The 12,125-nt window shown below is 44.2% G+C and overlaps 1 protein-coding gene across 2 annotated transcripts in view; it reads right to left on the reverse strand.

Moving 5' to 3' along the window:
• The window catches only part of CPPED1 (calcineurin like phosphoesterase domain containing 1), an 83,545-nt gene extending 73,476 nt beyond the window's left edge, over window positions 1–10,069 (reverse strand). For both annotated transcript variants that reach the window (XM_024194197.3, XM_024194195.3), the window contains exon 1: window positions 9,921–10,069. In XM_024194197.3, coding sequence (XP_024049965.2) covers window positions 9,921–9,984 — 64 coding nt within the window. In that variant the 5' untranslated portion in view covers window positions 9,985–10,069. The remainder of the gene's footprint in view (window positions 1–9,920) is intronic.
• Between the last annotated feature and the right edge of the window lie 2,056 nt (window positions 10,070–12,125).

Below are 12,125 nucleotides of genomic sequence, written 5' to 3' on the forward strand. Positions count from 1 at the left end.
TCACCTGCACATCTACCAACGTGATATATGCCATCATATGCCAGCAATGCCCCTCTGCCATGTACATTGGCCAAACCGGGCAGTCTCTATGCAAAAGAATAAATGGATACAAATCAGACGTCAAGAATTATAACATTAAAAAGCCAGTTGGAGAACACTTCAACCTCCCTGGTCACTCAATTACAGACCTAAAAGTCGCAATTTTTCAACCAAAAAAAACAGACTCCAATGAGAAACTGCAGCAATGGAATTAATTTGCAAACTGGACACCATTAAATTAGGCTTGAATAAAGACTGGGAGTGGATGGGTCATTACACAAACTAAAACTATTTCCCCGTGCTAATTTTTCCCCTACTGTTACTCACACCTTCTTGTCAACTATTTGAAATGGGCCACCCTGATTATCACTACAAAAGTTTTTTTTCCTCTTGCTGATAATAGCACACCTTAATTGATTAGTCTCCTTAGAGTTGGTATGGCAACCCCCATTTTTTCATGTTCTCAGTGTGTGTGTGTGTGTGTGTGTGTGTGTGTATCATATATATATAAAATCCTACTACTATATTTTCCACTGCATGCATCTGATGAAGTGGGCTTTAGCCCACGAAAGCTTATGCCCAAATAAATTTGTTAGTCTCTAAGGTGACACAAGTACTCCCCATTCTTTTTCCTGTATATACAGGATTTCTTCCTCATTTCTTCCCCAATGCTTTTAGTTTAGCCTTCCTAAACCCACCACCACTTGGCATCAAGAAGTAAAATAAAATTACTTTCTCTTGTCATTGGATTATAAATTTGAGTAACTTCTTTGAAAAGCTATTAGCATCTCATCAATGACTAAACTATGGTGAATGTCTCACTACAAAGTGAGTTGTGTTTCCCATTACATACAAAGTCTTACTGTCAAACAACCTCTAGTCTTACTTTATGTTATCATAGTTTACAGTTTTGCTGCCTAAATGAGTTACTGTGGAGGGAGACTGTGCCCTCCTTCCCCACAAGGGGTCAAGGAAAAATCCCCTCAGCAACAGGCACCACACTGAGTTATCAAAGGTGACTCAATGCTACACCCTCTGAAAACCTGGAATGAGGGTCATGCCAAGAGTGGATCTGGAGTCATGAGGGGACAGGGACATAGCACAGCGCTCTGGGAGATTCTGGGCTGTGGAATAGCCAGCTAACTGGCTACTCCAATTTATGCTGGAGGTTGCACAAGGCCCCAAATGAGCCCAGAATCCTGAAAGCACAAAATGGCATAAAGACATCTGCCTGGGTGGAGCTTTCTGGAATCTCAGCCTAGAAGTTTAGCTGGTCAACAAGGCTGAGTTCTTGACTCCTTTTTCCAAGCTACAGAGGCGCTACATGCAGTGGTAAAATTCACATTTCCTAGTTCAGGTTTCACTTTCTGAAGGTATGTGCATGGTTTCACATTTTAAAATTAAATTGATCTAGTGTCCTTATGACTCAATATCCAGTCAAATGATCCCTAAACAAACAACAGAGATAGCCTGTGCCACAGCTCTCCCTACAGTAACACAAATCTCTTACTCTGGAAGAATTCTATGCCCCACAAATGCATACAGGAACTAGAATTGTCAAGAGCCAGTCCCTCTGACAGGGATATAACATTCACTTTGCTCTAAGCCTCTACCAGTTGAGAAATTATTTATTTACAAGGTCACTCAAAAAATACTTTGTTTTCCCAATATGGTGGTGTGCCACAACACTACTTAAGGAGTTATTAGACTAGCTATATGAAATCTCCACACATGGAACATTTCTCCATACTGGGTTCTAGCTTAATTTTTCATTTTCGGCTGAATGTATTGATCTTTGATTACAATTTGTTGTGAACATAACATCTCCCCTCCCTTCTACACCCCATTAAAGTTACACAATGGCAGTTTAGGGTTTTTTTAAAAGGGAAACACTACCCACAAATCAAAACAGTCCACCAGCAGAAGATATTTTTGCCATGATTCTTCAGTGCTTTTACTGTCCTTTACCTAAATGTAAGAATTTATGCAACACATGGATGCATAACTCCGAAAATGACAGAGAAATCAGAATGGTAGGCAGAGTAGCTGTACATCATATAAAAGCTAAAGAAAACCCTAGATTTTTACAATAGCTAGAATTATATTTGAACTGACAATATGACATTTTACTCCCAAACAGAGCTGCCTTAGCAAATAACGTTGTACGAGACTTATACTGATGCTACACTATACACAGTATCTTTCAAAGACACTCTAATATGGCATACAATCTTGTACATTTAATAATTTCAGAAGCTTTCATAAATATCTTCAATAATTTGTATTTTGCAAACCACTATTGCACTAATGTCCATTGTACATACAGAAGTTTCATTTTGGAGCTCAAGAAAGATCCTGAGCCACTTGCGTGTACTGACTCGCTACCCAGAACTCCTATTCTCAAGGAATGTTATGTTCCTGTGCCTCCAGTACTGGTATGCATACCAAACAACTGCCATAGAAGGCGGCCAGCTCCAGAATGTCATGTTGTTGTGCCCCTATTTCAGCAGCAGTTTCTGCTTCTTGTTCTACTCCAACCATGTCTACATGCACACACAGGATACAGGTGATAGCTTCCTCAGGAGTCAATAATGAGAACTTAGAAGAGGGAACCAATAACATCTTGAACTTCTCAATTAATTCTTCTGTGACCTCTCAATTAATTAATCCTAACACACTAGTAGCAATGCACAGCAGGAGGAAAGCTCACTAGAAGAGAGACTGATCTGGCACAAGGAAAGGCATTTCAGTGACCTGTGTGGGTCTTAAGGCTTTACTCATGGTCTTCAGAAAGGAGCTCTTGATGTCTTGGCATGACTTTTTGAAATCTTCTCTGCCATTCTTCGGTTCTCTCATATTTTTCCATTCATAAAATACACTTTTTATATAAATTGGTCATATTATCCATTGTAAACAGACACTAACTATTTGGCTTGAGACACCAACTATGGCATTTTCAGACACCATGACACTTCATGAAATAAAGACAGTCCATATAAAATTCATTGTTCTTGACAACAATATCTACATGGACACTATGGCACTGAAGGAGAACAGAGGCACTGATATGCCAGGGGCATGAGCACAATATAAGAATTTAAACCAAACAGAACCAAGAAACAGCCATGCCTGTTGACAGACAAGTGCTCAAGGGATTTCAACTCACCTCCCCACAACCCCACAAATTAACACTGAAATAACCTGTCTTGCATGCTAACTATGGTTAAACAAGAACTGCAAAGCAAAAAAATATTTTTGGGTTGCCATTTACACTCATTTAAATAAAAATTACCCCAAGCTTGCCTTCTGTTTGTTTTTAAAACATGGAATGTCAGAAATATCGGGTTCCCACTTCCCTTCCTTTGTTGGTGAGTCCTGGCAAAATCTTGGAAGGTTTTAAGTGATGTTACATTTGGTTGTAAGCTAAGCTATAGATCTCCCTCTGCGTGAAGTGGGAGAGAGGTGAGACCCTAATATTTTTAAAGAAACAAACAAGACAATCTTCATACATCAGAAAGAAGGTAAAGAGGCAAAACTTTTCCCTCCTGCTTTGCAGTTCTCCTCCAAGGAAATGTATTTTCACTCTTATCATCCCAGAGCCAGCTTGTTTTTCAAAAATAAAGTGCTTCTACTAAATCAGTGGTCACCAACCGGTCGATCATGATTGACTGGTCAATCCTAGAGGATCTCCCAGTTGATCGCAATCTTCCATGGTGTAGTGGGGCTGCCATTAAGACAGACTCCCTGCCTGCCCCGGCCCCACCCGCTCCCAGAAGTGGCCCGTGCAGCTTCGCGGCCAGGGGTCTCCTTCCACGCACTGCTCCTGCCCGCAAGCACCACCGCCACAGTTCCCATTGGCTGAGACCGGGGAGCTTTGGCCAATAGGAGCTGCAGGGGCAGTGTTTGCAGAGAGCGCTAGCGCACGGAGCCATGTGCCCCTGGGCTCCTCCCCAGGGGCTACAGGAGCATGTTGGCCCCTTCCAGGAGCGGCATGGGGCCGGGGTAGGTAGGAAGCCTGCCTTAGTGGCAGCCATGCTGCACCACCAACCGGGAGCCGCTGGAGGTAAGTGCTGCCCAGCGGGAGGCCGCACCCCAACCCTGAGCCCGCTCCCAGAGCCAGCACCCCATATCCCCTCCTGCACCTCAACCCCCTGCCCCACCTTCCAGAGCCAGCACCCTGTACCCCCTCCTGCACCCCAACCCACTGCCCCAGGCTCAGCCCAGAGTCCCCTCCCACACTGAACCCCTTGGCCCAAGCCGTGAGCCCTCACCTCCTCCCAAACCCCTACTCCAGCCTGGTGAAAGTGAGTGAGGTTGGGGGAGAGCAAGCGAAGGGGGGGGGGATGGAGTGAGCGGGGCAGAGCTTTGGGGAAGGGGTGTGGTAGAGCCTGGGTTGCCCTTAAATTCAAAAAGTGATCTTGGGCGTAAAAAGGTTGGAGAACACTGTAGTAAATGATTTATAATTTCCTGTTCAATACTCAAAAATTCTCACTAATTGTGACTTTAAAAAATGCTGCCATTATTGCTTCTATGAGCAGGTACAAAGACTGATTTCATCTATCAGGCAAACCACCAGAAGACAGAGGATTATTTAATAAAGTCTTGTCTTAGCAACCACCATAGAATGTATGTAAGAGGCTTTTGCTTCTTGGCCAACGTAAACTGTTCCACGACCTTCTTGTGAAAAAAGTTTCTTATATATATTTACAATATGCATTAGCAAAATACAAAGATTTAAAAGATACTTAGGCAATAAGTGTATGTGAGTGGCATCTGTTAACCTGATTATTTTAAGAAAAATAGGTTTGCGTGCACTGAGTACTGTGAAAGGCTGACCTCTTGCCACTGGATTTTCCATTCCTTTTCATCTTCACCCCCAAATGTTAACATTTAATCCCATTATATAAAACACGGACTTTTTAGAGAAGTTTTTTAAAAGGCTTGGAGGGGGGTGGAATATGTTATGGCAACATGAAATCATGGTGCATTAGTCAAAACCTGCCATAAGTTTGCCTAATTGTTGTGAAAATCTGAGCTGGCCCGGAGAAGTGTGTATTTCCCTAGATGAGACATACAAATTTATTTTTATACAGCATCCATCATCCAAAGCATCACAAAACTTCCTAACAAGGTGGAAATAGTGGCTGGGACTCTAACAACTGTGATATCCATCACCTTTGGGAAGAGGTAGGAAAAACAAGCTAGTTCTTAAATCATCTTTAAATAAATTGGGGTGGTCTTAATGCTGTTAAAATTAAGTGTTTCTTATTTAACTAGCAATTGTAATATAGTGTATTCTAAACGTAAAATGTGTTGAGGAATTTTTAAAGCTTCGTTTAAAAAAATATATATAAGGCTTTTCTCAAATGACTATCCACAATATATAGATTTTATTACATAAGCATAACGTGCATCTGGCAGAACGTTCCACAAAAGTCACTTGCAACAAAGAGTTCCAAGGTAGTAACAAAAAATTCCTTTCCCTTAACATACTTCTTTCTACTCCACAAACTAGTGGCTGCTTGCCAGTACTGCTACTTGTACAATCACTTTTCTCTATTTTGCCTGCTTCCTATACAGTTAAAAACTATCTTTCCTATTCCTCCAAATCCTTTGCCCTTAGAAGTTCTGCTGCACTTCTACGGAGCTATGGCTAGGGCTCTACAAAATTCACAGCCATGAAAAACACGTCAGACCATGAAATCTGGTCTTGTGTGCTTTTACCCTATACTATACAGATTTCATGGGGGAGACCAGCGTTTCTCAAACTGGGGGTCCTGATCCAAAAGGGAGTTGCTGGGTAGGGGGGGGGGGAAATCGCAAAGTTATTTTAGGGGGGTTGCGTATTGCCACCCTTACTTCAGCCACCCAGCTCTGAAGGCAGCACAGAAGAGAAGCGGCTGTTGGCTAAACACCCAGCTCTGAAGGCAGCGCTCCACGAGCCGCAGCACAGAAGTAAGGGTGGCAATACCGTACCATGTCACCCTTACTTCTGTGCTGCTGCCTTCAGAGCTGGGCGGCCGGAGAGTGGCAGCTGCTGACTGAAGGCCCAGCTTTGCAGGCAGCAGTGCAGAAGTGAAGGTGACAATACCATTATGACACTGCATCCCACTCTTCATAGTGATATTATTAGGATATGGTTGTAGCATAATTATGATGCATTTTATGCAAGGTAAATCTGAGAGGAGTCATTGGGAAATTTAAAATGTGTTGAATATGATTATCCTATTTGTATACATGTATCATTTTTGTATCTGAACTTATAAATATTGACTGTTTCTGTATTTCAAATGTAGTTACACCTAGGTAATGCCCACTAGACAAGATGCTTTCAGTCTAGATAGCTGGTTGGGAAGAGCCTATTCAGGGCAATGAGCCATTAGGGAGAACAATAGGCCTTAGGAGAAGCTTATCTTCCACCTGGTGAGCCTTCCTGAGAAGGCTACCAACAGCCTGAGAGTGATGGCTGGTATGACTCTACAAGGACATGTGACCAGGCCACATGATGCTGGGCTCCATCTTGGGATGTCAGTATTTTTCCACAAACTGGTCTGGGAACCAAGCTTTGGAACAAAGGGTTCCTGCCATTTGCAAGAGTTATATAAGGCAGGCAGTGACATCATCTGTGGTTTTTCATTCCCCATACAAGAAGACTCCTGAAAACACCTGAGGAACAAAGACTGAACTGGAGGGAATGCTGGACCCAGGCTAAAGGGATTTCTAGCCTGTGTATAAAGACCCGAGAAGCCCAAGCTGTAAAGCTAATGCAGCTTGTGCCTTAAGAATCTGCAGCCTGCTTGTATCCTCTCTTAGGGTGAGAATCTGCTAATTTGTATCCAATCTATCAAGTATATTAAGCTTAGTTTGCATTTTTTTTTGTTTATTTGCTAGGTAATCTGCCTTAATCTGTTTGCTATCACTTAATCTATCTTTTGTAGTTAATAAACTTGTTTTTGTTTTAATCTAAACCAGTGAGCTTTGACTAGAGTGGTTGGGGAAAATCTCTCCTTGGTTATAAGTGTGCATTGTTCTCTTCACATTGAGGAAGAGGCAGACCGGGTATTAAACCCATATACTGGCCAGATTTGACGAGGGCAGGATGGTACTGCTCTGAGGTCCCAGGCTGGGAAGCTGGTGGTTAGAGAGCCTATGTGTAACTGCAGCTGGGTATGCCCCTACATGTATGAATGCTGGTGAAAGTGCAAGTTGGAAAGTTTTGCAGCTTGTCACAGCAGTAGTGTGAGTGGGAGCCCAGGCTGGTTGGTCAGGGGGCTCAGTGGTACCCCAGTTCCAGGTGGCACCCCAGGGGGAACCCATGACAACCATACCATCGACTTCTGTGCTGCTGCTGGCGGTAGCTCCGCCTTCAGAGCTGGGCTCCCTGCCAGGAGCCACTGCTCTCCAGCTGGGAAGGCAGTGGCACCACCAGCAGCAGCAGCGCAGAAGTAAGGGTAGCAGTACCGCGACCTCCCCCCCCCAAGACAACAGTCCTTTTTGGGTCAGGATCCCTACACCATGAAATTTCAGATTTAAATTGCTGAAATCATGAAATTTACAATTTTTAAAATCCTATGACCGTGAAATTGACAGGGCCCTAGCTATGGCATTAGATAAATATGATCACATTTTCAAACTGCACTATACAATTCCAAAAAAATTGTTTACAATACACTGTATTGGGCAAACTAAGCATTTTAAAATGTGTGATTTTTTTGGCAAAATTAGTTATCTAAACTACAGAGGGCCAAACAGCTTAACTGAAACACTATAATTGTTCTAGATAATGAGGAATTTGGAGGAAAAGTGTGTAAAAAAAACAAGCCTAAAGTCAATATGGATCCATTTACAACTAGCAGTGTGAAAGCTGAGTACACAAATTCTGGGATAGAATGCAGAAGGAGGGATTAGCAAAAGAAACAATAAGAAAAGGAAATGAGGCCCATGGGTAGTGTTTTCATGTTTTTTGAAAAAAAATATTATGCCAGAATAACATTACAAGTGAGAGGCATCTCAAAGGAGTTGAGAGATTCGTGAACAGAATGATGTCTGTGGAACAGATTAACAACAAAGACATTTGGGAACCCCAGCCCAAAATGTGAACAAATATTTTTCATTTTCAGATGGAAGAATCTTGGGCCTATGGAGCCTGGGATCTGCATTTTCCAGCACTTTATTTATAATTTAAACATTTCTTCTGTTGAACTTTAGCCTTTTTCAAAAGAACAGAATAAATCTAGAACAAGGAAACATCTCAGCTAGAGGTGGCAGATAAAAAACTGAACACAAGTTTGTAAGTCCAAACCAATACTGGTTTGCAGAAAGATGATTTTATTGGAGGTGTCTGAAGAATACCAAGTTACCAGATGATATGAGGCAAAGAATGTGGTTTGGGACAATTTTGTTTGTTGCTCTTCTCATACAACCATATTTCATTAAGTTTTTGGATCTAGTTTTGTTCAGCAATGTTTTCGCTGTTACTAAATATTCCTTCCTTGAGATTTCACTATACAGCTGATGTAACCAGGGGGCTGGTCTATTACCTGTTCCAAGAATGCTAAGTGCTTTGTTCCAAACCACCAAGCCCATCAGTAACTAATAGGTTGCCAGAATGAGTGAACATGTATTTCACAGGCTCAAAATTGGTGATTTTGTTTTTTAAATTTGGCAGTAAGACCAAATATTTCCAATGAACACCAAGAAGGCAAGAAAATATGACAAAGTTGCCTGGTGCTTTGTGCCCTTAGCGCTCTAGCCACCTCAGCAAACCAATTCAAGGACAAATACAGAGATAAAATCGATACCTTTTCTACATCTGACTTTCAAGAAATGGGGGGAGGGATAGCTCAGTGGTTTGAGCACTGCCCTGCTAAACCCAGGGTTGTGAGTTCGATCCTTGAGGAGGCCACTTAGCGATCTGGGGCAAAATCAGTACTTGGTCCTGCTAGTGAAGGCAGGGGGCTGGACTCTATGACCTTTCAAGGTCCCTTCCACTTCTAGGAGATGGGATAGGATATCTCCATTATATTTATATATTAAATCAATCTTTGTTAACCTAGCCATAAACTACCTGGGACTATGTGTAATTATGAAAGCTGACATAATGGTAACCTTAAACTCATACATCAAGACATAAACTGATCATCACCCAGACCACTTACAAAGAATTAAGCGTTACTAGGAGGTGGTATGACTGGGCCAGGGGCAGTCAATAGTCTCAAACACACCAGCCATGAACTACCGAGGGAGACAGCCTACTAGACTTAGTGGCCAACTCTATGTCATAGCTGGTATTTGATATTATGGATTGATGTTTGTGTCTTACAGAGTTAATCACTCGGGGTGAGGGGCACTGCAGTAAGTGGAGCAGGGCAATGGGAACCGGAGTCATCGTATCGCTGGTAGTTCACAGGTGTAGGACACCTCAGACCGCGGAGTCCCGGCGCGGACGGGCGGGAGTGTACGTGAAGCGCCCTCCTGTTGCGCTGTGGCGGGCGGGGGCTACCAGTGACCCCTCCACCGCGGCTTGGGAAGACAGTGACCCTTCCACCAGGCCCCACAGCAACGGCGCGACCGGACCCCCGCGGTTCCACAGTCCTTGCTAGAGTCGTGACCCTCCGCCGCTCGGCGGCCCCGTTTCCTGGTGGTCAGCCCCACCCCGCAGCCAACGCACCTGCACGCTCTCCTAGACCCTCACCCCCGCCCCTGGCCCCCCCAGCCTCCCGCACCCCGCCAGACGGGGCCTGCGCATCCGTCCCCCCAAAGCCTGGTAGCGCCCCGGTGACAAGAGCCCGGCGGAAACCCGCGCCCCCCGCACAAACGTTCCGCCGGGCGCCGAGTTCCAGCCGCCTCCCTGCCCTGTGCTGGGCCAGGCGGCCGCGTACCTTCGCGAAAGGCGCTCAGCGTCCTGCCCCGGGCCCTCAGGAACACGTCCCGCTCCTCGGCCATAGCGTCCGCCTAACTGCAGCCGCGTCCCGAAACGCCAGGTGGCTGCTCCGCTTCGGGACAGGGAAACCCGGGAGCCAGCGCTGGGGCCGGGCCGACGGGGAGGGGAGGTGCCGCCTCCGCACGAGGGGCGGGGAGCGCGGGGTCAGCCAGGGGGAAGCAAAGGGGAGACAGCGGGACGAGCCCTACCTGGCTCCTGGCCAGGAGGGAGGAGGGCAAAGGGAGGAATCCAGCCCCTGAGGGGCGGGCGAGGCAGCACCACTGGGGCGGGCAGTTTTGCACTTCGCTCGGGCGTTTTCAGCACCATGTCACGGCACAGAGTGAAAACACCTGCGCCCTGAGCGGACATCGCCGCTGCAAACTTTTGCACGGAGGCAGCCGGAGTGCTGGCCTGCGGTGCCCGTGCCCAGCTCGATGGCTCTTGTGTGAAAGCCAAAGCGTGGGCCCGTGAGACAGGAACTGAATCTGCCCCCAATATAGGCTGTCTTTTAAATTAAAATATAAGGGCATCTGGGAGTTTCTGGGGTTCAACTGTCTCCTTATTTGTGCAACACAGTGAATCTGTTTCTCCCTAAAAGCACTGGCAGGCAAAGTAACAATTGCCTCAGGCTCATGCTGTCTTTAAAGACTGTTGTTCAGTTCAGTTCACGGTTCCCTTTCCTCCTAACATTTTTTTTATTCAAGATGCTATACAGCTCTACAAAGGATTTCTTTAAATTCTTTTTGTTTTTAAAATCAAAGACACAACCTCTCTCACTCTGACCCCCATGTTCACCTTCTGTTCTTCCTGACACCTTTCCAGGATCAGAGTCCTCTGATAAGTTGTGCTTGTAATGGCTCCATTGTGCTTTCCTGGGAGCCTTAGGAATTGTACAGCACAGAGGACAGCAGCCCCAGCCAGCAACGCCACATTTTTCTTTGAACGCAGCAGCAGATTAAGTAGTCACACAAAGACTGGGAGGGAGAAGGAGTTCTTTTTGTATGTGCTGTGTCCAAACTGGTGGTAGGTAGTGTATAAACACCCAATAAGACATTCCCTGCCCTCAAGAGCTTTAGAACCTAAATAGACAAGACAGACAAAAGCTGGGAAGGGAAACAAAGGTACAGAAAGGGGAAGTGACCTGTTCAAGGTCATCTAGCAGGACGGCAGTAAAGATGGGAATAGAATCCAGGTCTGCTAAGACTTGGTCTAGTACTATACACAGTAGACTACACACTCTACAGCAGTGGCTCTCAACCTTTCTAGAGTACTTTACCCCTTTCAGGAGTCTGATTTGTCTTGCGTACCCGCCTCCCCAAGTTTCACCTCACTTAAAAACTACTTGCTTATAAAATCAGACAAATACAAAAGTGTCACAGCACACTTACTGAAAAATTGCTTACTTTTTCATTTTACCATATAATTATAAAATCATCTGGAATATAAATATTGTACTTACATTTCAGTGTAACAAGTCAACGTCTGTATGAAATTTTAGTTTGTACTGACTTCCCTGGTGCTTTTTATGTAACCAGTTGTAAAACTAGACAAATATCTAGATAAGTTGGAAGTACCCCCTGAAAGACCTCTGCATATCCCCAAGGGTACATGTACCCCAGGTTGAGAACCCCTGCTCTACAGTATGAATTCTTAACCATTAGAAAGTTGTGGAAAATTCAGTTTCTAATCTTTCCAATATCAATTGCTGCAATTTAAGGTATAATTCTATGCACTCCTGAGAGATTTAAATAAAGCACTAATATAACAAGTAATTAATTTTTAAATTCACCACCTTCTGATGAACAGTGGTTCAAAAATGTATTGAAAGAAAGAGCTACTTGCCTACTCTTAGTGAAGGAAGAAATCATATTGCAAGTATGGAGGAATACTAAAGGTGAAACGAGCAGGGCGGTCTAGACTAAGGAATTAAAGTTACAAAACAGACAGATGCACATTTGAAGCTAAACCCATTCTAATCTTATACATAGTCATTCTAGTCTATGTGCCATCTGGAATTCAGAGAATCCAGTGAATGCTGGGGGTGTAAACAACACACATAGGATTATCAACATCTGTTTCTGATGTGTCCTGATATATATACACAAGTCCTTGAGGGAAGAGTTAGACAAAATAAGGGAAATAAAACTTGATATACAAAGGACCA

The sequence above is a fragment of the Terrapene carolina genome, unplaced genomic scaffold (assembly GCF_002925995.2).
Source record: "Terrapene carolina triunguis isolate 2854851 unplaced genomic scaffold, T_m_triunguis-2.0 Scaffold93, whole genome shotgun sequence".
In the NCBI taxonomy this organism is placed as follows: Eukaryota; Metazoa; Chordata; order Testudines; family Emydidae; genus Terrapene; species Terrapene triunguis.